The sequence below is a fragment of the Orcinus orca genome, chromosome 16 (genome assembly GCF_937001465.1).
Source record: "Orcinus orca chromosome 16, mOrcOrc1.1, whole genome shotgun sequence".
Lineage (NCBI taxonomy): Eukaryota > Metazoa > Chordata > Mammalia > Artiodactyla > Delphinidae > Orcinus > Orcinus orca.
This window is the reverse complement of record NC_064574.1, coordinates 1,286,928-1,311,640: the sequence shown is the minus strand read 5'-3', so window position 1 is coordinate 1,311,640 and position 24,713 is coordinate 1,286,928. Positions and strand designations below refer to the sequence as shown.

General features: G+C 62.7%; 2 protein-coding genes across 4 annotated transcripts in view; both read left to right on the top strand.

Annotated features, from left to right (window-relative positions):
• Positions 1 to 22,697, top strand: part of RTEL1 (regulator of telomere elongation helicase 1) — a 28,181-nt gene extending 5,484 nt beyond the window's left edge. Inside the window, exons 6-35 of one of the 3 annotated variants that reach the window (XM_033410316.2) lie at positions 848 to 923; positions 1,369 to 1,453; positions 1,746 to 1,811; positions 2,473 to 2,623; positions 8,578 to 8,616; positions 8,689 to 8,767; positions 9,634 to 9,731; positions 10,227 to 10,282; positions 13,651 to 13,722; positions 13,839 to 13,920; positions 14,869 to 15,001; positions 15,120 to 15,233; positions 15,309 to 15,349; positions 15,486 to 15,571; positions 15,699 to 15,776; positions 16,107 to 16,184; positions 16,616 to 16,762; positions 16,844 to 16,959; positions 17,115 to 17,238; positions 17,329 to 17,476; positions 17,623 to 17,783; positions 18,369 to 18,464; positions 19,792 to 19,990; positions 20,125 to 20,265; positions 20,884 to 21,000; positions 21,167 to 21,397; positions 21,486 to 21,623; positions 21,750 to 21,887; positions 21,977 to 22,080; positions 22,218 to 22,697. In XM_033410316.2, coding sequence (XP_033266207.1) covers positions 848 to 923; positions 1,369 to 1,453; positions 1,746 to 1,811; positions 2,473 to 2,623; positions 8,578 to 8,616; positions 8,689 to 8,767; positions 9,634 to 9,731; positions 10,227 to 10,282; positions 13,651 to 13,722; positions 13,839 to 13,920; positions 14,869 to 15,001; positions 15,120 to 15,233; positions 15,309 to 15,349; positions 15,486 to 15,571; positions 15,699 to 15,776; positions 16,107 to 16,184; positions 16,616 to 16,762; positions 16,844 to 16,959; positions 17,115 to 17,238; positions 17,329 to 17,476; positions 17,623 to 17,783; positions 18,369 to 18,464; positions 19,792 to 19,990; positions 20,125 to 20,265; positions 20,884 to 21,000; positions 21,167 to 21,397; positions 21,486 to 21,623; positions 21,750 to 21,887; positions 21,977 to 22,080; positions 22,218 to 22,298 — 3,275 coding nt within the window. In that variant the 3' untranslated portion in view covers positions 22,299 to 22,697. Of the gene's footprint in view, positions 1 to 748; positions 924 to 1,368; positions 1,454 to 1,745; positions 1,812 to 2,472; positions 2,624 to 8,577; positions 8,617 to 8,688; positions 8,768 to 9,633; positions 9,732 to 10,226; positions 10,283 to 13,650; positions 13,723 to 13,838; positions 13,921 to 14,868; positions 15,002 to 15,119; positions 15,234 to 15,308; positions 15,350 to 15,485; positions 15,572 to 15,698; positions 15,777 to 16,106; positions 16,185 to 16,615; positions 16,763 to 16,843; positions 16,960 to 17,114; positions 17,239 to 17,328; positions 17,477 to 17,622; positions 17,784 to 18,368; positions 18,498 to 19,791; positions 19,991 to 20,124; positions 20,266 to 20,883; positions 21,001 to 21,166; positions 21,624 to 21,749; positions 21,888 to 21,976; positions 22,081 to 22,217 lie in introns of all 3 variants that reach the window. The other 2 variants (XR_007472319.1, XR_007472320.1) reach the window with 2 other exon arrangements.
• A 154-nt stretch (positions 22,698 to 22,851) lies between these two features.
• Positions 22,852 to 24,573, top strand: TNFRSF6B (TNF receptor superfamily member 6b). Its single transcript, XM_004282358.3, has 3 exons — positions 22,852 to 23,436; positions 23,527 to 23,730; positions 24,147 to 24,573. Exons 1-3 carry the CDS (start codon positions 23,040 to 23,042, stop codon positions 24,437 to 24,439), a joined length of 894 nt encoding a protein of 297 aa, XP_004282406.1. The 5' UTR covers positions 22,852 to 23,039; the 3' UTR covers positions 24,440 to 24,573.
• The last annotated feature ends 140 nt before the right edge of the window (positions 24,574 to 24,713 follow it).

Genomic DNA, 24,713 nt, shown 5'->3' with positions numbered 1-24,713 from the left:
GCGGATGGCTCTTCTTCCTTCCCCTGCCTGCTGCCTGGTGGGGGCACCCTGGGGGCGGTCACTGCAGAGGGCCTGTGTGTTCTGGTCTGTGCAGTTAAGGGCTGGGCCTGGTACCTGCCCCAGTGGAACTGGGAGCCGGGGACCTGTGTCCACATGGGGCTGCCCTGAGACTCGGGGTGCTTATTAGAGGAGACCTTTGCTCCCATCTGCTGGGACAGGCCTGGGTGTCGCTGGGTTATAGTACTTGCCTGGCCGATTCCTACGGGCCCAACTGGGGGGCCTGTGTCCCTTCTTGAGGCCCGTCCCGCCCAGGGACACACAGCCAGCAGGGAGTGGGGCCTGTCTGGGCTGCATCCTGAGGAAGGGGCCCCAGGGCCGCAGGGCCTCAGGTGGGCTCTGCGCCTCCCGCCCGGGCAGCACAGGCAGTGACAGCAAGTTGTTTCTGCTGCTGGCCGTGTGGAGCCTGGCTTCCTTAAGAGGGAGACTCTGGGCTTGTTCTTGGGGGGGTGCGGTGAAGCGAGAGGAAGGGACTTGCTGCCAGACTGAAGCCTGATTGCAGGGCAGGTGCCCCGGGGCTCATGGGAGCCGCCCCGGCCTGGAGAGGGTCTGGTGGTGACAGGCTGAGGGCCGGCCCCCACCCCACCCCACCCTGGGGTCTCCTCTTGGTGTTCAGCCTCAGGCCTGCATCTGCCCAAGGCACAGAGCAGGGCTCCCTTGGGACTTGCTTTAGGCTTGGCGCCCTCCCCAGGGGCTGCCTGTTGCCAGGAGCCATTCCATCCCGGGTGCCTCCCGCGGTCTGGGTACTCTGGACCAGAGAGCCTGTGTTTACGCCCGCCCGTGTCCCCAGAGAAGAGCCTGGAGCCGGAGCTGGCCAGCCGCATCCTGGACATCGAGGACCTGGTCAGCAGCGGGACGAGGCACAGGTAACCTGCCAGGGCTGGGCTCCCTCCACGCGCACAGGCAGGCACGTTTCTCTCCTGAAGCATCGGAAGAAATGAGACGCTCCTTCCCAGCCCCCAGCCCCCTGCCCCCGCCCACTGGGCCTTTGTTCCTGGGACATCCAGCTCGTCCTCCACCTGACACTGCCCCTCCTCTCTGAAGCTGGCTACGACCTTGTAGCTTCAGGCCTCCAGTCGGGTGACACATGCCCGACTGCCCTGCTTCTCACCATCTCATCCACCTGCCCAGGATCAGGCTTGGTCTTTTTGTTTTTGTAGATTTTTAAATGAGTGACCCACTCACACGGTTGAAAACTGATGGTGTGAGGGGTGGCCGGCAAGCCTTCCCGCTGCCCCAGGCCGTGGCTCTCTCGCGCCCCGGGGAACCCTCCCAGCCTGCACTGTGTCCCAGCACCTCCTCTCCCTCCAGAGTGTGCCCCTACTACCTGTCTCGGAACCTGAAGCAGCAGGCCGACATCATCTTCATGCCCTACAACTACCTGCTGGACGCCAAGGTGAGGCCTCGGCCTGCGTAGCTGACGGTGCCTGATGGCAGGGCATGTCCCAGGCTCAGGAGGGGCCGGCGGAGCCCGTGCTGGGATCAGACCTTCGCTCGGAGCCAGCGCTCGGAGCCACAGCCCCTCACCAGCCCGAGGCTGTGACTCGTTCTGAGCTCTGGGAGTGTGTGGCCTGGTAGGAGTGAGGGGACCCCGCGCGGCCGGGGTCCCTGTCCCTCTCTCCAGCTGGACCCCGCGAGACCGCCTGGGAGCATCGGCCCCAGCCTGGCGTCCTCCTCTCTTGCTGTAGAGCCGCCGTGCATATGGCATCGACCTGAAAGGGGCGGTCGTCGTCTTTGACGAAGCTCACAACGTGGTGAGTGTCTGGGTGGCCTTCCTGACACCCCCTTCCTCCAGCCCACTTTCTTGTGCACAACAGCTGGGCCTTTCTGTCCAGACCCCCGCGTCCCACCGTCAGGACCAAGCAAAACTGGGCAAGGTGGGCTGCCGACCTGTGCCTGCCATTTGCACGCAAGACCCCCAGACCCTTCCTGCCATCTCATTCCTTCTCTTCCCTTTTGTCCCTGGTGGCTGCCTCCCTGCTGCCTGCCCGCCCTGCCCCTCCTATCCTGTGGCCTGTGTCAGGGCCCAAGGACCCTTGGCTCCAGGAGTGGTGGACCTTGACCAGAGCACTGGAGGAAGGCCACCTGGGGAGCCTGGAGGGGTCCACAAGAGCCTGGCATCCTCAGCCTCACGGGGTTCCAGGCGATTGGTTGTTGGCGTGGGGACGGTGGGCCCATGGGCCAGACTCGGCTTTCGAGAGAAGCTAGAAGCTAGAGTTTAGGGGGAAATTTTCTAACTATAAAATGTAGGCAGCTCAAGTAAAATTGTTTTCAAACACTCTGGGCCAGACATCCATCTCTGGGCCAGTTTGAGACCCGGCCTTGAGAACACAAGGGGCCTCTTGCTTCCCCTCCCTCTGCCCCCCGTCACCTCTGCCTCATCGAGCCCCGTGACGGGTGTGCTCGGGATCACAGGAGAAGATGTGTGAGGAGGCCGCGTCCTTCGACCTGACGCCCCACGACGTGGCTTCGGGACTGGACGTGATAGACCAGGTGCTGGAGGAGCAGGCCAAGGTGGCGCGGCAGGCGCTCTACCCGGAGTTCAGCGCGGACTCGGCCAGCTCAGGTGCGCTCGCGGGCAGGGACCGCAGACCAGACGAGGGGCCAGTCTGCCCAGGGCCCTTCTTTCAAGTCTGCCTCAGGGGCAGCGCCAGCCTCTGTAAGAGTCTTCTTGGCCTCACAGATGGACGTGGGGAGGTGGGTACCGCCCAATCTGTCAGCACTCTCTCAAGTCCTTTTCACCGTTTCCCCGGGGGTGTGAACTTGCCTCTACTGCATAGAAGTGAAAACCAAGGGTGTCAGCCGTAATGACGTTTTGTAAGGACCCGCAAGCATCGTCCACAGGAACGGCGCTCAGCGAGTCATATCCCGCATTTCCCTTTTGCAACAGTGATTGCAGCGTGTGTAGAAATACTTGGTGGACGCAGTTGGTTTGTCCAGACATTCTGCGTGGCCTTTGTTAGTGTTAGGAATCCACCTTTTGCTCGCCAGACCACTTTGTAGCAAGCGTTCCTACTGTCGAGTTGCTGCAGGTTCATAGCATTTGCGCCCGGTCCTTTGGACGTCACCCACGTCCCGTCGTGTCCTTCACACGAGTGTGGGGCGGGGCGTGAACAGCCTCAGCTTCCCGGTCCCTTTACAGTCACACACATGGGCAGACTCCAGAGGGCGCAGAGGCCCCTTCTCCCGCCAGGCCACCTGCTTCGGCCCCCTCTGCGAGGGTCTCCGGGCCTCCTTTGACGCACTCACAGGCTGTGTTGGGGGAGAGAAGGTTTGTAAACGGCTTTGTGTGTTTAGCACAGAAGTTCTCAAACGTGTTGGCCTCAGGACCCTTTATGTCTTAAACTTTACGTTCTTTTTTTTTTTTTTGCCGTATGCGGGCCTCTCACTGCTGTGGCCTCTCCTGTTGCGGAGCACAGGCTCTGGACGTGCAGGCTCAGCGGCCGTGGCTCACGGGCTTAGTTGCTCCACGGCATGTGGGGTCTTCCTGGACCGGGGCACGAACCCGTGTCCCCTGCATGAGCAGGCGGACTCTCAACCACTGCGCCACCAGGGAAGCCCAAACTTTATGTTCTTGAAACATACTGAGCTTTGTTTATGTGAGTTACATCTATGGATAATTAGCGTATTAGAAGGAAAAACTAAATAACAAACTGTTACATGGCAATTTCCTAGGGCTGCCTTAACGAAGTACCACAAGCTGGGAGGCTTCAACAACAGAAGTTTATCCTCTCAGTTCTGGGGCTAGATGTCCACGTGTTGGGTGTCAGCCGGGGTGGCTCCTTCTGTGAGTTCCTGGGGCATGTGCTCCTGGCCTCTCTGTCCCAGCTCTGGCAACTACTGGCAGACCTGGGCTTGTAGACGCCTCACTCCAGTCTCACTCCCATCTTCACATGGTGTCCTCTCTCATAGGGACGCCTGTCACTGGTTGAGGGCCCAACCCAGTTCTCTAGGACCTCATCCTAACTGACCATATCTGCAAATAAGGTCACATTCACAGGGGTCAGGGTTTAGGATTTGAACATAGCTTTCTGGAGGACACGATTCAATCCATGACATGTTAACATAAATAACACTTTTTTGGAAAAATAACTATATTTTAAAAATTAGAAGAGTGGCATTATTTCAGTTTTGCAAATCTCTTTAATATCTGGCTTAATGCAAGGTAATTGGATCTTGTAACTTCCTGCTTTGGCTGACGTGATACTACGCGCCATGGCTGTATTCATTTCCTAGTGCTGCTAAAAGAAATTTCCAGACTTAGCTTAAGGCAACTCAAATGTATTACCTCATGGTGCCCAGAAGCCCAGGATGGGCCAGCAGCGCTCTTCCTTCTGGAGTCTGCAGACGGGGATCCGTTTCCTGGTCTTTTACAGCTTCTAGAGGTGCCATGTTGTTTGGCTTGTGGCCCCACGTCTCCGACCTCTGCTTCCTCGGTCTCCTCTGATTCCGTAAGGACCCTGCTGTTCCATTTTGGGCCACCCCAGATGATCCAGGGTTATCGCCCCATCTCGAGGTCCTCAACTTCATTGCATCTGCAGGTCCCTTTTGCTGCGAAGCTGACCTATTCATGGGTTCCAGGGATTAGACCGTGGACGTGTGTGGGGACCAGTATCAGCCTCTGGGAAACTACACTGTATATTTGTGAGAGAAAGAAGGAAAAAGGCAAATCGTGTACCCATAGGAAGAGCAGTAGCGGCAGTAGCAGCACCACGGAAATAGGTTGGCCCTGCGGCCGTCCTGGGCAGGTCTCGGGCCAGGTCCCTTGGCCTGCTGTGCTCTGCTGCTTAGGTATCCTCGTGGACGCATGGTCCTTGCTTCACCGTCTTTACCTGCGATGGGAATTTCTAAGTCAGCTGCTTTCGACCCCGAACGCATGTACATGAGTAAATAGGTCAGCGTTTCTCCGGGGACGTATCTAGGAATGGATTTTCTGATTGACAGTCACGTGCATCATAAACCTTGCTGTTTTAAAATTGTCTTTTACTTTTAAAGTTGGATGTTGTTTTAGGACTTTTTTTTCTTTTGAAAGCCCAGTAATTTTGCTGCAGTTTGTCTCAGTGTTGATTTTCCGGATCGACGTATGATGACCTCTTTCAGCCTGTAGTTCCAAGTCTCCTCTTACCTGGGGGGATGTTGTCCCGCACGGCAGCGCTCACGGCCCGGCCTTGGCTTCGGTTTCTGCTCCAGGGATCATGTCGTGTCTCTTCCACCTGAGTTCGGAACCTGTTACTCTCTCAGATCCTTTTGTCTCTATTTTTCTTTGACTTATAAAAATTCCCCTTTTTCACTGTTTCTTTTAAGACGATGTGGCTTGTATCTACTTTTGTGTTCTTCTAACATAATCTTTATTTCTCAAGTGTTTTTTTCTCCTAGTTGTCTCTGAGTTCTGTTGCTTCATTTCTGAGCTTTAGAAAACCTGGCTCGTGTTGTCGTTTCATGTCTTTTTTTCTTTTTAATTAATTAATTATTTATTTATTTTTGGCTGTGTTGGGTCTTCGTTAATGCGCGCGGGCTTTCTCTAGTTGTGTCTAGCGGGGGCTACTCTTCGTTGCGGTGCGCTGGCTTCTCATTGCAGTGGCTTCTCTTGTTTCAGAGCACGGGCTCTAGGCACGCGAACTTCAGTAGTTGTGGCACGCAGGCGCTAAGCACAGGCTCAGTAGTTGTGGCGCACTGGCTTAGTTGCTCCGCAGCATGTGGGATCTTCCCGGACCAGGGCTCGAACCCATGTCCCCTGTGTTGGCAGGCGGATTCTTAACCACTGTGCCACCAGGGAAGTCCCCGTTTCATGTCTTCTATCCTGTTCCGACACCGTCATTTTCTGTTTTCTCACCAGCTCACAGATAACTTGCTACAGCTGCTGCGTGCCTTCCCCAGCCCCCGCGGCTGACGCTCTGCCCCATCTGACCAGCCCCCCACTGAGCGGACAGGTTCCCTGTTTCTCTGCCTCCTTCAGGGCGGTTGCCGGCCTGACACCTTTACTCTGTGTCTTAGCGTGTGTTTCCTGAGAACAAGGACATTCTCTTTGATGATCCGATCATAAAACCAGCATCCGTACTGCACTCTCGTCTAATCGGCAGCCGCATTAGAATTTTCCCAGCTGTCCTCGGTAAGGCCCGAAACACAGCCACCCCTCTGCCCGGTGCCGTGGTCTCCGGGCCTGTGAAGAGAAAGGCTAGTTACTTCGTCGACTGTCCTACAGTTTGGATTTGTCTGCTGTGTTCTCGTGGTTGGATTCAGGTTTTGCATTTTGGTGGGAATACCGCGGACTTGCGTCGTCTCGCAGGTGATGTTGGTGGCGTTAACTTCAGTCTGGTTACGTGACGGCTGCCGGGTGTTTCTGCTGTGCGGTCACTGCTTTTCCATTTGTGACTCTGAAGTCACTTGTGGCATCCATTAATGAGTCGTCCCTGAAGTCATGATTTCTATGATGTTTGCAGAACGATGAGTCTTCTTATCCTCTCGTCTTCTGCGTGAGGTCTTATACTAACCTCCGCATCCGTGTCAGCATGTGAGTCCACGTGCTTAGGCACTCACCCCCACGCCCGTGTGCGTAGAACTGTGAGTTCATGCTCTCCCCCACCCCAGTTTTAGTCCAGAACCACGCAGTTATTCTTTTTTCCTCCCTTTCCACGTTTGTAACGCCTTTTGTGAGGAAACGAGCTTTCATTTTTTCTCAGTATCGTACTTAACTTGTTTGATCCTAGAACCCACAGACAGTTGTTTGAGAATTGCCAGCCCACCCACGATAAATGAACATCTACTCACTAGGTTTAATGCTTGTTCACGTCCTTTTCGTCATTGGTCTGCGACCACAGAGTGAAAACGCTCATTCAGAGGCTCCTTGGGTTGTTTCTTTCCGCTTCACTGGGGTCATATTATTCATTTTAAGCTCATTTGTAATGTTTATATTTCATTTCATACTCCATTTTTTGCCGTTTATGTTGATCTTATTTATTTATTTTTGGCTGTGCTGGGTCTCCGTTGCACGTGGGCTTTTCTCTAGTTGTGGCGAGTGGACTACTCTTCATTGCGGTACACGGGCTTCTCATTGCAGTGGCTTCTCTTGTTGTGGAGCACTGGCTCTAGGCGCACGGGCTGCAGTAGTTGTGGCACGTGGGCTCAGTAGTTCTGGCACACGGGCTTAGTTGCTCTGCGGCATGTGGGATCTTCCCAGACCAGGGCTCGAACCCGTGCCCCCTGCATTGGCAGGTGGATTCTTAACCACTGCAGCACCACCAGGGAAGTCCCAGCAGGTGGATTCCTTTTTTTTTTTTTTTTAAAGAAGGTGTTGGGAGTAGGAGTTTATTTATTTATTTGTTTTTGCTGTGTTGGGTCTTCGTTTCTGTGCGAGGGCTTTCTCTAGTTGTGGCAAGCGGGGGCCACTCTTCATCTCGGTGCGCGGCCCTCTCACTGTCGCGGCCTCTCTTGTTGTGGAGCACAGGCTCCAGACGCGCAGGCTCAGTAGTTGTGGTTCACGGGCCCAGTTGCTCCGCGGCATGTGGGATCCTCCCAGACCAGGGCTTGAACCCGTGTCCCCTGCATTAGCAGGCGGACTCTCAACCACTGCACCACCAGGGAAGCCCTCCTTTGCCTTGTCCAGGACAGTTTCTCAGACCTCCCTTGGTGGTTTGGAGGAGGACTGCTCTGACGTTGTGTAGAATGCCCCTTCATTGGGGTTTGGATTTGTGTGACGTTTCTCCCCTGGACGTACAGGGGTGTGGGATTTGGGGAGGAAGGGCTCAGATGCGCAGGGCCCGCCTCATTGTATCTCATCCAGGTCCCTGCAGTTAACTCCGCATGACTTATGACCTTGATTGCCAGCTGAAATCGGCTTTGTCAGGGGCTCCAAGTTACTCGTTCCCCTCCTTTCCACACTGTTCTCTTTGGACAGAGGTCACTCTGCACAGCCCACACCTAAGGAGTGGGGTTATTCACCCAGGTGTCAATCTCCATGACCCTGCGTTAGGCGGCAGCTTCTTAGAAGTAACACCAACAGCACAAGCACCCAGAGAAAAAATAGATAAACAGGACTTAACAAAATCAAAAACGTTTGTGCGTCAGAGGACACCATCAACAAAGCAAAGACATCCCACAGAACAGGAAGAATTTTTTGCAAATAACATATCTGATAAAGGATTTGTATCTAAAATAGGGAGGAAACCTTTTAACGACTCAACAAAAAGACAACCCAACCCAATTGAAAAATGGGCGAAAGATATGAATAGACGTTTCTTGAGAGGCACACAGATGGCCAGTGTGCACGTGGAAAACGGAGCCCATTGGTCACCAGGAAAACGTAGCTCAGAACCATGTCCATGTGCATAGCCACAGGGTCTCTCTGAAGGTGACCGCCCCCCTCAGCTCAGGCTGCTGCTTCCAGGTCAAGTTCCAGCCGTGTGGGTTTCAGAGCCTCTTCTGTCAGTGTCTTGCCCTCCACACCAGCATCCTGGCTCCTTAGGACGGGGTGGTGGAATTAGAAGGATGCAGACTTGTGCATTTGCGCTTTCCTTTGCCCAGGGCTGAACTTGGAGCTGGAGGACCTCGCGAAGCTGAAGAGTAGGTGCCCCTCCCCCCACCTGCCGTGGCCTGCCCCCCACAGCCCCGCCCTGAGAGCCTCTAACCCCACAGCGATCCTGCTTCGTCTGGAGGGGGCCATCGACGCCGTGGAGCTGCCTGGAGGTGACGGCGGCGTCACCAAGCCTGGGAGGTGAGAGACCTAGCAGGCGGCTGTGCTGGGCTCTGTCCCTGCAGCATTCCATCCCATGTGGCCTGGAATGTCACTGGGTCAAAATCCAGAGAGTCTTTCCGTCTTGGAGGTCCGGGAGGGTTTGGTTATTGAGAGTGTCGGCACTGCCACCCTCTTCTCTGGTTCACCTCTCTGTCTGCACTGCAGTTGCCTTTTAGAACGAGGCACCTGCCTCCGTGCCACCTTGTGTTAGGACGAAAAGTCACCTGGAACGTCTGAACGTCCCACAGGCCTCCGAGCCGCAGGGTTTGTTCCCCATGGGATGGTGGCCTGGGGCAGGTGTCACTCTCCTCGGTGCACCACTGCCAGCTGCGCTGGGACCCAGGCCCAGGTCTGTCGAGGCAGGGAATGTTCTGGAGCGCTGGGCTGCCTGCCTTGTCCCTGAGCCCCATCTGCTCCGCTCTGCTCAGGCCCTCACAGGGCCCGGTTGCTTCCCAAATGGCCCTGACGCCTCCCTGGCTCCCACACCCACAGGGCTTCCTCTGCAGCTTCCACTGCCCACCCTCCCTCCCGACTCTCCAGAACTGCCTTTTAGGTGCCCTGCCCAGAGCCACCACCTCAGGGAGGCCCTGATGACCTCCTCCTGGCCCCCATGCGGAGCCCGAGCCCCGAGCCCAGGCCTTGTTCTGGGTACGCCGGGTTCCTGCAGGCCACTGTCCTCCCCACTGAGGCTCCTGAGGGGAGAGGCCTTTCACCTCCAGGTTTGGGCCTCCCCGGAGGCCCAGAGCTTGTTTCTGGGTGAAGGAAACTTAAAATGCTTTTGGCTGTTAGGTTCCCAAAGTGCAGCCTCATCTCCTGCCAGGCCTGAGCTGCCTCTTTCCTCGTAGCTACATCTTTGAGCTGTTTGCCGAAGCCCAGATCACGTTTCACACCAAGGGCTGCATCCTTGACTCCCTGGACCAGATCATCCAACACCTGGCAGGACGTGAGTCCCCGGCCACCGTGTGCCCTGTGGCTGACTCCTTACTCAAGGGCGCAGCCTGACAGGAATTTGGCCGATGGAACTGCCTTTCTGATTCGGATGTTGAGATCTTAGCATGTTTGGTGGCGTGTGTCCTGTAAAGAGCGGTCTTCCCTGTTCAGCCCCTTTTAGGAAAGAGCGGTGAGGGGCGTGGGTGGGGCAGTGAGCTGTGGGCCCCACCACCCTCTCCCCCAAACCTCCTGTGCTCTGTTTCTGCCCAGAGGGCTTCCATGGGCCCGCTTTCCAGAGGCTGTGCCACGGAGCCCTCTGGTCTGACGGGGGGCGCCCAGCCTTGCCAGGCTCCTGGGCTCTGGGCAGCCCCAGCCTTATCTGGCTGCAGAGCCGCGCTTGTCCCACTGACCCGCGGGAGACCCACTGGGAAGACAGGGAGAGCTGCCCTCTGAGGGCCCCTCAGCTGGAGAGAGCCCAGTGGACGGTCAGCACCCGCTGCCCCTACAGGTGCCGGGCTGTTCACCAACACGGCAGGGCTGCAGAAGCTGGCAGACATCATCCAGGTGGGGACCGCCGCCACGAGGATGTGGTACCTCCTTTCCTTTCCCGGTGGAAGCTGGCGGGGCTTCCTTCTGCAGAGCTGCGGTAGATTCTAGACGCGGGGAAGGACGAGGCTCCCCCAGCACACGCTTCAAGTCCGCGCTGCAGGGCTGGTTTCCTCTCGCCCCAGCACCGCCGCAGGCCTTGAGGGCGGGGCCCGGCGGGGGCGGGGCCAGGCGGGGGCGGGGCGCCTAGGGTGAGAGTCTGGCAGGTCCCTCCAGTTTTCAGACAGGCCCAGCGGCTCCTGCCCAGCCAGCTGCCGCCTGTTCTCCAGTTTCTCGCTGACACAGCGTTTCAGGGGAAAGTTAATGCAGAAGCCCGTATTGGAGTGGGGGGCATGGACTCTGTCCCCCAACCCCTGTTGCGTTGCTGGGCCAGCCTCGCCCAGAGGGTGTTGAGACGAGGGGTGAGTGTGTCCCGTCGACGCCCACTAGGTGGGGCCTGGGGCTGGTGTTTGGAGTCAGTGGGTGGTCTGCAGGTCCTCTGGGCCAGGCCGGCCTCAATCTGGGCTTTGGGATCCGCTTGGGGGTAGGGGCAGCCTCCAGGGCTCACCGAGCCCCTCCTCTGCCACGTGCAGACCCCACTTTCCCCAGGCCAGGCGACCAGGGGAGCTGTCACACGCCTCAGGGCCTCTGGATGTGACCACTTCCTGCCCCTGACGTGCCGTCCCGTGTGTCCAGCTGTCCTCCTCGGGCCCAGCTGAGCCGCTTCCTCAGCTCAAGTGGACAGACCAGGGCCTGCCTTCCTTTGGCTGCGTGGCTGCCCAGCTGGCCGCTGAGGGCCAGTCTGAAGGTTCCGGGCACTCCAGCCCCTCCTGCGCCTCGCGGGGCCTCCTCGCTGGGCCTTTCTGCAGAGGCCCCTCGGCGGCTCTTGGTCCTGGGGAAACCGGGGCACCCGAGGCCCCGTGTGGCACGTGCGTGGCTGCGCACGCTGCACGGGGTTACAGTGGGGTGCGCCTGGCTGCAGACAGGCTCAGTGGGCTCGAGGCCCTGGGTGACCTGCCCTGCAGCGCGTCACTCTGTCGCCCCCTCCTTGTCTCTCCCCACCCCTCGCGGTGCTTCCACGGCTACACGACACCTTCCACACTGCCCGCCAGGCCTGCGGTCGGCCTGCGCAGGGCGGCATCCCCGGGGCCCCTGACCGCACTCACAGGTGCTCATCATGATGGGATGTGGGGTGAGCACCTGCTGGGTCACACTTCCTCCAGCTGGAGGGGACATGACAGGCTGGTGAGCGAGTATGGCCCGTAGGCAGCTTGGGCAGCAGAGGAAGCTGAGTCACCCGCCAGGGGCTGCTTAGAGCAGCTGCTAAGGGAAATTCCAACCCAATGGGGTTAGTGGTGTTCGGGTTCCAGAGAGTATGGAGCAGGGAGGGACCGTGCAGGCCCGGAAGCGAGGGTGCGCCGCCCTGCCGGCCTGTTCAGCTGCAGGGACCCTTGAGGAGGGCGGGAGGATGGGCAGAGGGCACCACAGAGGGAGGGCCCGCCTGGAAGGGACAGGGCCTCCAGGGCAGGGCCGGGGCGCCACAGCTGGGGCTCGGGACTCCCTGGAGACCCAGCAGTACTGGTGGGTCACCGCCCGGGGGGCAGAGGCCTGGGACGCTCGCTGCCCCGGCCGGAAGTGATGGAAGGAGGGGGGCAGAGCCCAGGCTTGCAGGATGCCACGCTAGAATGTTCCTTCTTCTCCGTGACCCCGGCTGCTCTTCCAGCCCCATCCCCGCCTCACAGTTGGGACGGAGCCCCCAGGGTGGAGTGCAGAGCCAGCCGTGGGCAGGCAGCAGAGCCCAAGCCGGGGAGGGGGGCTGCAGCGGGCTCCCCCAGGGCTACAGCTGCACCCGTGCCTGCCACCTCCTCCCCGCCGCCCACCCGTGTCTGGCACTCGGACACAGGGCAGCCACACCGCTGTCTGCAACTCCTGGCCATCCCTTGAGATGTGAGGGCCGCTCTGGGGCCACAGTGCAGGGGTTTGCAGGGGAAGCCATGGCCCCAGAGTGGCCTCACCAGGCGGTGTGGCCTCCACTCCAGGATCAGGTCCAGTGTGTGTGGTTCCGCCCTTGCAGGCGGACACTTTGGTGAATCGCGAGGCCAGGTGTTTTGCCGTCTGGACGAGGAAAGTGGTTCTCGAAGCTCCTCTCGCCCTTGGAACTTACTCCTCACAGGCTGCACTGTACCCGCAGGCCGTGCTTCTGGGCCCTCACATGCAGGGCCATGGGGTGCCCGCTGCTCCTCCCGGCCATGCGCCCACATCCCCTGGGCCTGGCAGGAGTTTGCTGAGAACAGGCTGCTGATCCGGGCTTCCAAGGCCTTTCCTGTTTGTAGGAAGATTTGGTGGGTGAGGCTCCTGCCCATGGGTGCTGGTGGTGCCGGTCTTCTCTGTTTTCACGGACACCGGGTAGAAGTCGTGGCCTCAGCCTCAGCCTCTAACCCAGCAGAAGGCGCCTGGGAGTGACGTGAAGACACGGGGCTGTGGAACACGCCGTCCCTCCTGAACGTGTCTTGGCCTTGTTTCTACCAGCCGAGTGTCAGAGTCAGAGTGTTCCCTTTCTGTGAGGAGCCTCTTGGGCTTTGGCCGGGATGCCTTGGACTTCCGGGCTGTTGTGGGGAGAGCCGGGGCTCTGTTCCCCAGGGCGACCTCCCAGACTGTTCCGGAGGAGGTGCCGTCTGTCTCTTTATCTCCAGTGTTACATACCTCTTGTTGCTGTTGTGAAAGGGGTCTTTTTAACTCACTGGTGCTTGTGTGCAAGGAAAGTGTTGACTTTTATTTGTTGGTCTTGTGTGAAGCTATCTTACTAAGTTTTCAGTTCTAAAAGTTTGTTGTTTGGTTTTCTGGATTTTCTAAGTAGATGGGCCTGTTTGTAACGGCTAGTGTGTTGTATCTTCTGCCCCCATGTTTATCTCTCTTGTGGTTTTTTCTTGGCTCGTTGCATTGGCTAAGAGTACAATTCTGCTTATTGTACTTAGGGATTAATTTCATCCTATTACTTCTCCATGTAAACGGGGTTCCTTTCCCCTATCCCCTGACCCATCCCTAGGGGAGAGCGGAGAGGGCGGGCTGCTGACCTGGACTCGGTCCCCGTGACAGCCTTGGACTGGCTGCCGAGGAGGGGCCTGCAGGGCGGCTGTGTCTCTAGTGCGCGGGGCCCCTGAGGGGAGGGGACAGGCAGCTCCGGCTCCTTAGCCTGGGGTCCTGCCCCAGGGACGCTGTTGGCTTGGCAGCAGGGGCAGGTGGTGGCTGTGCCCTGAGTGTCCATCTGTCCTGTGTGGGAGGGACTCAGCAGGAGTGGCAGCCTCTAATGTGTCCTGCTGACTTTTTCCCTCATCTCTGCTGTTCAGATCGTGTTTGGCGTGGACCCTGCTGAAGGTGGCCCCAGTGCTGTGGTGGGGCCGGGGTGTCAGTCCTACAAGGTGGGTCTGCTTCCTGGATGGGGAGCTCCCAGGCCACGGTCTCACAAGGTGGGGCTGCCTCCAGGATGGGGGCTCCCGAGTGGGGCCTAGGACACCTATCCATTCCACCTCTCCAGGTGCACATCCACCCTGATGCTGGTCACCGGAGGATGGCTCAGCGGTCAGATGCCTGGAACGCCACGGCAGCCAGAAAGCAAGGTACGGCACCTCAGGTGGCTGCGACATGCTCCCCCTGGGGCGGTGCCCCGTCCAGCTATGGGCTCCCGGCCGCCTGTCGGTCCAGCCTTCTCCAGGTGATTCCCCACCTGCCCTCTAAGAGTCAGAGCTGTCAAAGTGAGAGACCTCCGAGGGCCCGGCGGCCCGGGGCCTGCCTGGAGTTTCCACGGGGGTTGGCCCTCAGACCCCCGCTGGACAGAGAAGCCAGAGCGCCCCGAGACCGGGCTCCTGGCTCCCCAGTGTCCTCCATGGTCACTCCTGTCCTTGCTGGTGCAGGGCTGGCCCAGGACACTGTGGACTCAGAGCCGCGCTTCCATCCTCCCCACTGAGGGGCAGGTCCCATCCCAGAAGTTGGAAAGGCTTCTCTGGTCCCAGAAAGTGGTTTGCTCTTTTGTGGGAAGTGTCCCTGCTGACCTGTGACGTGGTCTTGACCCGAGAGTCACAGTTTGAGCATCCGCTTGTGCTATTCCATCTCCTGTTTCCGGAGCCACTGGGAGCGCATGGGAGGGCTGGCGTGTCTGCCTGCAGGCCGTGTTCTGGCATCCTCCCTGGCTGGGCAGGACGTGTGTAGGAGGTCGCCCGTGGCTTCCTGCCTCCAGGGGCTGTGGGCCTCTGCCCCTCCCTCTTCTGCAGTCCCACCCGGAGTACAGGCACGGGGAGGCCGGCTCCTCACTGAGCCACAAGGACATCTAGGGCTGGGGTAGGCTGACCTCTCTGGAAGTGACTTCAGCGTCCCCCTCCCCCGGTGCCAGGATGCTGGTGGGCTTCTCTGGTCTGCTTCCTGCTCCTGGGACCCCGCGGGAGGGCGGGCAGGACCCCCGGGGAAGACTTGTGCACCTGGGCCCCAGGGCCCAGCACCGCCTTGGGGGACACACGATGGCTGCTGGGCAGGCGGCTTGGGCCTCACACACGTGCCCCCGCCCCCCGCAGGGAAGGTGCTGAGCTACTGGTGCTTCAGCCCTGGCCACAGCATGCGTGAGCTGGTCCACCAGGGCGTCCGTACCCTCATCCTCACCAGCGGCACACTGGCCCCCGTGTCCTCCTTCACCCAGGAGATGCAGATGTAAGTGCTGACCCTTGGCCCCCCCCCGGGGGGGCTCCCGAAGCCAGCCCCCCGCCCTGGGCTGCCGGGGTGCTGGGGGTTCAGGATCTCACAGGGGCCACCCCCTGCCTCCCTCCAGCCCTTTCCCAGTCTGCCTGGAGAACCCACACGTCATCGACAAGCACCAGATCTGGGTGGGGATTGTCCCTAAAGGCCCCGACGGAGCCCAGCTGAGCTCCGCCTTTGACAAACGGTAGGGGGCCTGGCGGGTGAGGCGGGTGGCCGAGTGCCAGGCCCCTCATGGCAACAGCCCCCCGGTTCCTTGCAGGTTCTCTGACGAGTGCTTGTCGTCCCTGGGGAAGGCACTGGGTGAGTGCCCATGCTGTCCATTCCTGGGCCCCTGCCCTGTTGCGAGGTCGCCTGCCCCCGCTCCACTCCCTGTCCTGCCTGGTCTTCCTGGGGCTGGAGGGGTCCTCTGCTGCTGAGCTGGCCACGGTGCTTGCAGGCAACATCGCCCGTGTGGTCCCGCATGGGCTCCTGGTCTTCTTCCCTTCCTACCCCGTCATGGAGAAAAGCCTGGAGTTCTGGCGGGTGAGTCCCTCCTTGCAGTGTCTTCTGGGGGCGGGAGGGAGCCCCAAACAGCCAAGGGTCTGGCAGGGCTGGGCCGCGTGTCTTTGAGAAGGCGTGACGGGCATTCCCTCTCTGCCTCCTCCCGTAGGCCCGCGACTTTGCCAGGAAGCTGGAGGCCCTGAAGCCCCTGTTCGTGGAGCCGAGGACCAAAGGAGGCTTCTCTGAGGTCTGGGTCACCGGGGCTCCCTCCCCCTGGCAGCCCCAGGGTGTGTGTGGCCAAGATCCTGCTGGCCTTTTAGGAAGTTTGGGCTTGGGGACGATGGCAGCAGGTCTGCGCCCACCCCCCAGCCCCGGGGCCCCTGGGTGTTCTGGGTACGGCAGGCAGGCACTGGGTGCTGGCTCCGGGTCAGCCTGGGAGCCCATGCCACAAAGGTGCTGCTGCAGCCCTGCTGGCCTGCCTCCTGGCTCGGACGGTGCTTCGTCTTGCAGGGTGATTTCTGGGGTCTTGCTCAAGGAGGCGAGGGGCCAGGCCGGGCTGACCAGCCTCCCCTTCCAGGTGATGGAGGCTTTCTACACGAGAGTCGCCGCCCCCGGGTCCAGTGGGGCCACCTTCCTGGCTGTGTGCCGGGGGAAGGTGAGGCCTCTGAGGTCCAGGTCCCACACACCTGGCTCCTTATCCCCGCCTGGAACCTGTGCCTGAGGGGGGCCGCACCGTGGGCAGGAGAGGCTGGTCACCTCCCTCAGGCCCCATGTCCAGCAGACACAGGAGGGTGTGGCCCTGCTGGTCCTGTAGGGCCGGCCCTCGGGTCCTAGGCTGGGCATTGGGGCCCACGCATGGGCAGTGGGCAGGTGGGCCGGAGGAGGTGCTGAGAAAAAGAAGTTGGTTGTGGGATTCTGGGAGCGGTGGACCCCAGGTACAGCCTGGTTCGAAGTTGGAGGTCTCTCCCACCCTGCCCATCCTGGGGGCCGTGGGGCTGTGAGGGCCCAGGCATGGGTGGGCCCTTAGGGAAGGTCTTGGGCTTGAGTGGAGGCAGATGGGGGAAAAGAGTGCCCGCTGCCTCCCAGGCCAGCGAGGGGCTGGACTTCGCAGATGCGAATGGCCGTGGAGTGATCGTCACGGGCCTCCCATACCCGCCCCGCATGGACCCCCGGGTTGTCCTCAAGATGCAGTTCCTGGATGAGATGAAGGGCCAGAATGGGGCCCGGGACCAGGTGAGAGGCTGTGCGGCTGAGGGTGGGCAGGTGGTGCTCAAGCCCCCGTGGCTGAGGCAGCCCCCCGCCCTGGCCCTGCAGTTCCTCTCCGGGCACGACTGGTACCGGCAGCAGGCATCCAGGGCTGTGAACCAGGCCATTGGGCGGGTGATCCGGCATCGCCATGACTACGGGGCTGTCTTCCTCTGCGACCACAGGTGCAGGCCCGCCCTCCCCCCACCCCCTCCCCGCCGGTGCTCTCGGGCCAGAGCCCTTGCCCCCGGACACCGGCTCTTCCCTCTGGTGAGTCTGCCAGGGAGCTGGGCTCCGGGGCAGGCGGGGCTCCCGGGCTGACGGCCCCACCGCCCTGCAGGTTCAGCTCCGCGGACGCCAGAGCCCAGCTGCCCTCCTGGGTGCGTCCCCACGTCAAGGTGTACGACAGCTTCGGCCACGTCATCCGAGATGTGGCCCAGTTCTTCCGCATCGCTCAGAGAACCGTGAGTCTTAGCGCTAGCTGGCTGTACCCTCGTGTCCCGCCCAGGGGAAGGAGCAGGGCGGGACCTCCACAACCTCCTGTGAACATCTAGATGCCCATGCTGGTCCCCCGAGCTGCTGCTCCGAGTCTGGGCGAAGGAGAAGGCACTGCCTCGGTGGCCGTGTCACCCGGCCCCCTCCGCACCAGGAAGGCCACAAGTCTGGATGTGCACGTCCCTAGCCTGAGGCGCAGACACACGGGTGCGTGTGGCTGGGCGACACGGCCGGTTGGGGCCCCACAGGGTGGAGGGCGAGGCACCTCCCGCAGGCTGGTGGCACGCTGGGGCCGACGACTAGAGTGCCCAGCAGGCGGTGGTGGACTTCGTCACCCACGCGTGCTCCCGCAGGCTTGCTGGTCGCCGGGGACGCCGAGGGCAGCCTTTGTGTGGAGTACCAGCAGGAAGCCGTCCAGGCCCGGCGGAGGCCCGTGGGGCTGTTGGCCGCCCTGGAACACAGCGAGCAGCTGGCCGAGGGGCCTGGGGACGAGGCCCTGCCCGCGGAGGAGGAGGTGCGGGGGCCGGGCTCCCTGGGGGGGGACACGGATGGCTCGGCCCACCTGGGCTCAGGCACCACCGTGCTCACCCCTGCACACCTGCTGGTCGGGAGGGCAGGGGGGTTTCAGCAGATGCGTGGTGGTGCTGTATGCATGCCCCGCCCCAGCACAGCCCCCAGCCCTCAGCTGGGCCCCCAACACACCCCCGTGCTGGACATGGTCCGCTCACTTCCCGCTCCTGCTGTGCCCGAGCCTGGCCCTTTCTGGGAGCCTGAGCTGTGGGCAGGACCTTCTGCCCTGGGGCCTTTGTCCAGAAGCCCATAATTCCCCAGCTGACCTGAAGCTCCCCACTTCCCGCCGGGCGTCAGTGCCCGCCCCCTGCTGTCCCGCCCTCTAGGCCCAGGGCGCAGCTGCCCCACTCGTGTTTCTCGTCCCTTCCCGCCGGTGCCCTTCAGTTACTGCCACGCTGCTGCCCGGGACCTGCTCTCACACTTGGTTCCCTGCAAGGGGCCGAGGGTACTTCTCCCGCCCTGCCGCCCAGGGCAGTGTCAGGGCTTCAGGGCCCTGAGGGCCTGTGGGACACACCTGTGTCGCCCTCAGGCCCCCCGCCACTCCGCCCCGTGGGGCCCTCGTGAGAAGAGGCCAGCGGAGGAGCAGCGTGGCAGGCGGAGGAAGGTCAGGCTGGTCGGCGGCCCGGTATGTGGACGACCTGCAGACGGTGGAAGTTTGGTGGGTGCCTCAGCCGGTGTGGCTCAGGGTGGTGTGAGGTGTGAGCGGGCCAAACCTGCCCAGTGGCCTGACTCAGCTGTCCCTGCTGGGGGACAGGTTCTGCAGGCGCTCTGCAGGTGTGCCGGCTGGAGCCGTGGCCCAGGGGAGGGGGCAGCCAGGCCTGAGGGTGGGTGCAGGGGTGGAGGGAGGGCAGCAGACCCAGGGCCCGCACCAACCCCACCACCGGTGTTTGGCTGGATTCACTTCCTCACAGACGAGCTGCTTGTTCTGCGGATCCCACTGTCACCCTCCACCCGCCAGGCTCATGCTGTGCCAGGGCCTGGCCTGCTCTGATCCCGTCCCTCTTCTGCTTTGATATTTTACTGTGAGAACATCTCACCTCCACTCAGCTCTCAGAACCAGTATGGGGTTCCCATGAGCCCTTTGCTGCAGTGCCACCGCCTGCCTCACGTCTACTCCCCCTTACTGGGGTCCCTGGGCAGTGCGCCCCCCTCAGGGCAGACCCTCCACACTTTGGAGTCCTGCACACCTGGCAGATTTGGGCCTTTCGTTTTGTGTTGCTTTTTGGTGGGGTGGTCGGGTCCACGCAGGCCCGTGGGCTCCATCCACAGAAGGTGCTGTCTTCCCAGCTGGGCAGGAGCCAGGCCTGGCCCTTTGGCAGGTCTGGTGTGGGGCCTGCAGCCGGGCTGGCTCCCCTGGCCCAGGTCAGGCTGGGCTGTTGGCACGAACGTGGCTGGTGAGGTGCCTGCGTGTGAGGCACGTGGCGTTCCCAGCCTCGGATGAAAGCAGTTAAGAGCAGCTGAGTTACATCCTAGAAGCTCCGGAAAGCCCCAAATGCCAGTGCCTCTGTCCGCCACCCTTGGCTTCTGGGAAGAACCAGGTGGTGCCCGGGGGACTGACACTGAGGAAGTGGCCTAGGTGCCAGGGGCCTGGGCCTCTGAGGGCCGAGCTGGGGGGCAGCCTGGGAGCCTGGAGGGTCCTTTTCGAGGGTCCGGGATCAGGGCTGGGGTGTGCAGCACAAATAGGGCACGGGGCTGTTTGAAGTCCTGGCGTGTTGAGAAGTGTCCCCTGCCGTGGGCACCGGGACCTCAGCAGAGGAGGCACCGCCAGCCTGCACTCTGCCTCTGCGGTGCTCAGCGGGCCTGGCCATCTAAGCTGAAGCTAGCCGGGGGGTCCCCTGCCAGCTGGGCCAGGCCAGCTAAGCATCCTCCCCAGCAGCCCCTGACGGCAGCTCGCTGCCCCCGCAGATGGGGAGCGTTGGCGCCTCCTGACGGGCACCGGCTGTGTGTCGCAGGAGGGGCCAGAAGCCGGCGCGGACACAGGCAGGGCCAAGCTGTTCATGGCAGCCGTGAAGCAGGCGCTGAGCCAGGCCAGCTTCGACACCTTTACCCGGGCCCTGCGGGAGTACAAGAGCACCGATGACCTCGCGGCCCTGGCCGCTCACCTTGGCCCCCTCTTTGCCGAGGACCCCAAGAAGCACAGCCTGCTCCGAGGTGCCTTGGCCAGTAGAGGCTGCCCACTTGAGGGTCCCAGCCTGGGGGCCACCAGGGTCCCCGGTTGACCTGCAGAGGTGTCGGTGGGGACCCCGTGTGGTGGCTGCAGGCCCAGACCCCGCCCCTCCCCACAGGCTTCTATCAGTTCGTGCGGCCCCACCACAAGCAGCAGTTTGAGGAGGTCTGCTGCCAACTGACGGGCCGAGGCTGCAGCTCCCGGCCCGAGCATGGCCTTCCCTGGAGGCAGGGAGCACGACCGGCCCTGGACCCCAGCGGTGAGGCGGGCCCTGCCTGGGTGGGACCCTCAAACTCAGACCCTGAGGGTGGGTGGCACCTGGCCCTTGGAGTGGGTCTTCATGTGGCCCAGCTTCCCTGTTCCTGAGGCTGACAGATCCCTGCGGGGGGCCCCACTTTGGGGAGGTGTGGGCCCCCAGAACACACATGGCCCGGGCCTCCGAGGAGGACCTGCGCCTGGGGAGTCGTGTATGCACAGGGGTCCTGGAGCCCCGTCCACCCCCGTCTTTACCTGGAGTGGGCCCTGCACGTCTAGAGCCTGGGAGTTGCTGTCCCCATTTATTAAGGAAGAGCCCATCTCTGGATGAGACTTCCCCAAGGACGGGAATCACGGGGCCCCTGGGGTTGGAGATTCCTGCCTAAGTCAACCTTCTGCTCCCTTCTGGACTGGGGTGTCCTTGTGCCTGCCCCCCACTTTCCTGCCCCCCGTTTAAGGCAGGGGAGGAGGCCTGCCTGCTCCCTCCTGTTGGGGGCCTCCAGCGGTTGTCTGAGGAGAGTTTGAGGCCCGGTCTCCCCTTGGACAGACCCGTCCCCTCCCTGGTCATGCTCTGGACCCTCAGGGACCAGCTGGGCGCCTCCTTGTCTCCGTGTTTCTTCAGGAAGGAGGGAGCCTGACCCCAAGCTGACCGTGTCCCAGGGTGCAGCCAGGCAGCTGGACCCCCGCGAACACCTGAACCAGGGCCGGCCCCACCTGGCCTCCGGGCTGCTCCCTGCAGGTACCTGGTCCCTGAAGAGGCTTTGGACCAGAGCCAGGAGCAGAGGGAAGACCCTGGCGGGGAGGAGTCTCCTGGGAGCCGCTGTGGTTCTGTGCCCCCAGAGCAGGGGAGGCCAATGTGATTTGCTGGGAAGCTGGTGGACTGAGATGTGTTACCTTCCCACCAGGAGACCCCAGCCGCCGGCCTCCTGAGGGGTCCGGAGCCCCCGGAGCAAAGAAGCACCCGCCCGCTGTGAGTGCCTACCTGGCAGATGCCCACCGGGCCCTGGGGGCCACAGGCTACAGCCAGCTCCTGGCGGCGCTGACCACTTACAAGCAGGATGACGACTTCGAGAAGGTGGTGGCTGTGGTGGCCTCACTCACCACCGCCAAGCCTGAGGACCTGACCCTGCTGCAGAGCAAGTGGCCCGCGTGGGGGGCGGGTGGGGGCGGGCAGTGGGGTGGGCGGCAGGGCCACGCCTGAGCGATGCTCCGCGCTCCCAGCAGGGTTCAGCATGTTCGTGCGCCCTCACCACAAGCAGCGCTTCCGGCAGACGTGTGTGGACCTGGGCACCCAGGCTCCAGGACCCTGGGAGGGGAGCCCTGCTGCGCCTTCTGACCTCGTCTGTGAGGCTCGCGGGACAGGTAGGGCCGCCTGCCTGGTGCTCCTGCCGCCCTGTTGCCACAGCCCCCCTCAGCCCTGGCAGGGTGGGCAGGTGGGCAGCAGGGAAGTGCCAGGCACCCCTCGGACTCGCTCCCTCCTGTTTCCAGGCCCCTCACTGCCAGAGAAACCCCCCGGGAAGACCCAGAGCAAGAGCTTCTCCTTCCTTACGCAGAGGCCGGCTCGGGGGGCGGGGGCTCCCAGCCGGCCCCCCAGTGCCCCCTGTGGGCAGGCACAGTCCGAGTGGGGTAGGTCTCGTGGGAGGGGCTGCAGGGACCATTGGGAGTGGGGGCCCAGCCCGAGCAGGCCTGTGGCGCTCACGTCAGCCCCCTTGCAGTGGGCTTGGTGTGTCCTGGCTGCAGGGCGGAGGACGTGGTCCCCTTCCAGTGCCCCTCCTGCGACTTCCACTGCTGCCGGGCCTGTTGGCGACAGCACCTCCAGGTCGGCAGCCAGACCCTGTGGACCCGGCCCTGTCCCCTGTGGACGTGGCCTGCTGGGCGTTGCCCCACATGGTGGGCTGAGGGGCTGGGGTGGGCAGTGGGGTCTGGGAAGGTGTGTCCAGCGCCTTCTCTCCACAGGTCTCTAGGACGTGCCCGGCCTGCCATGCTGCCACCAGAAAGCAGAGCCTCACGCAGGTCTTCTGGCCGGAGCCCCAGTGAACGTTGAGATCCTCTGGGCGCTACAGGGTCTGCGGAGGCTGAGGCCGCCCCTGCCTGGGGCGCAGCCTGGACACTTGCTTGTCGGCTGTGGGTGGGCCAGGCCTGATACCAGAAACCCCTTGGCCGAGAGCGCACCTGACGGGGAGGCCAGTCCAGTGTCCGTGGGGAGCCCCCTGAGATGGCTGCAGGATCTGGGCCCCCTGTGAGAGGCCCCGAGGCCACCTTGGGGTCTGGGGTGGGTCCACTGGAAGGTGCTTCCCCAGAACTTCCCTGACCGCCAGCCTGTGGGTGGAGCCCCAGCAGGAAGGAGGGGAGCCCTGCACCTTCTGTCCCGGGGACCTTCCAGGGACCTGCTTGTTCCTCAGGGGCCAGGGTTCTAATAAAGCTGCCGGCACTGCTGGGAAGCCGTCTGTGTGGCCCGGCCTCGGTGGTGGGGTGGGGGAGCCTGGAAGGAAGGAGGCGCCTGGGCAGCCTCCCTCGCACCTGGTTTGTTCAGAGCAGGAGCTGCTACCCCCTCCACCCGCCGGTTGCCAGGCCTGGTAACGGGGTCAGGAGCTGCTCGTGGTGCTGGTGGCCTGCACGGGACCGCCCTGGCACTGGGCTCTGCGGAGGGAGAGGTCAAAGCCTGGGCCCCCAGGTGGCCGACCGCTCCCCTCAGGCGGGGCGGGGCTCCGCGGGGGCGTGGCCAAGCCAGCCCTTATAGGACGCGGCCCCGGAGGCCGCTGCAACTCCAGCGAGACCATGAGGCCCCTGTTGTGGCCGCTGCCGGCCCTGCTGCTGGCGCTTGCGGCGCGGGGGACGGCGGCGGGCGCGCCGACCTACCCGAGGCGGGACGCGGAGACGGGGGAGTGGCTGGCGTGCGACAAGTGCCCCCCGGGCACCTTCGTGCAGCGACCTTGCGGCCGGGACAACCCCACGACGTGCGGCGCGTGCCCGCCGCGCCACTACACGCAGTTCTGGAACTACCTGGAGCGCTGCCGATACTGCAACGTCATCTGCGGGGAGCGCGAGGAGGAGGCGCGGCCGTGCGGGGCCACCCACAACCGCGCCTGCCGCTGTCGCCCCGGCTTCTTCGCGCACGCCGGCTTCTGCCTGGAGCACGAGCCCTGCCCGCCCGGCGCAGGCGTGGTCGCCCCCGGTGGGTGCAGGGCGGGGCCGCGGCGCCGGGCCCTCCGCCGAACGGAGCCAACTCGGCTCTCCTGACGCCGGCCTCCGCGTTCGTCCTCAGGCACCTCCAGCCAGAACACGCAGTGCCAACCGTGCTCCCCGGGCACCTTCTCCGCCAGCAGCTCGAGCTCGGAGCGGTGCCAGCCCCACCGCAACTGCACGGCCCTGGGCCTGGCCGTCAACGTGCCCGGCTCCCCGTTCCATGATGCCCTGTGCACCAAATGCACGGGCTTCCCGCTCGGCTCGCTGGAGCCGGGGGCACCGGGTGAGCGGGACGGGGGGCGCGGAGGCCTCGGTGGGCTCCTGGGAAGGGCTTCCGGAAGTGCGGTGGGGACAGCCTAGGGGATGCCGTTGGCTGAGGGCGTCAGCGCTGGCGGGTGATGCCGTTTCCCGCCGACCTTGGGAAGCAGGCTTCGAGGGCTTAAATGGCTTGCGGGAGGGAACGGCAGCGAACGTGGCGGGTCCCCTTCACGTCGCATCCCACCCCCGGCATCGGCCCACGAGCCCCGCCTCCTTGCCGGCCGAGTTTCCCGCGGTCGCCCCGGCTCCTCCAGCACGGCTCCCGCCTCATCCACTCGTTAGTGCGCGGGGATCCCTCGGTCCTGTCCCTCCAGAACGCGGAGGGACGCTCACGGCGCGGTGGCAGCTAGTCGGGTACGCCCTCACCCCTCTCTCCCGCAGGGACCGAGGAGTGCCAGCGCGCCGTGGTCGACTTCGTAGCTTTCCAGGACATCTCTCCCAGGAGGCTCCAGCGGCTGCAGCAGGCGCTTGCGGGCCCCAGGGCGCGGAGTCCGCCGCCGCCGCCGCAAAGGGAGGACCGCGCGGCGCTGCGGCGGAGGCTGTGGCTGCAGCTCACGGAGCTCCGAGAGGCGCGGCCCGGGACGCTGGGGGCGCGGCTGCTGCGGGCGCTGCGCGCGGCCAGGTTGTGCGGGCTGGAGCGCAGCGTCCGCGAGCGTTTCCTCCGCACGCGCTGAGCACTCTCCCCGTTATTTATTCGCTCCCGGCCCGAGCCCCCCGCATGGGCGGCCCGCAAGTCGCACCTAAGGAGGCTTTGGACCCGTCTCTTGTGGCGTTAAATTTATTTTTCATAAAGCCGATTGGCAAACGAGTGTGGTGTCTGGCCAGCGCGCAGTGGGCACATCTCGCAGGGGACACACCTGGGCAGGCTGCCCGGGCGCGGCCTGCTGCCTTCCCCCCCTCCCCACCCCGACTGGGACGGACCCTCGATGGGGGAAGGGTTGTGGGAGA

Excerpts from the sequence above, each read along its gene's own strand:
- TNFRSF6B (XM_004282358.3), top strand. The coding sequence starts at position 23,040 with ATGAGGCCCCTGTTGTGGCCGCTGCCGGCCCTGCTGCTGGCGCTTGCG. Across the intron at positions 23,437-23,526 it reads CGCAGGCGTGGTCGCCCCCG|GCACCTCCAGCCAGAACACG; the intron begins GTGGGTGCAGGG and ends GTTCGTCCTCAG. Across the intron at positions 23,731-24,146 it reads GCTGGAGCCGGGGGCACCGG|GGACCGAGGAGTGCCAGCGC; the intron begins GTGAGCGGGACG and ends TCTCTCCCGCAG.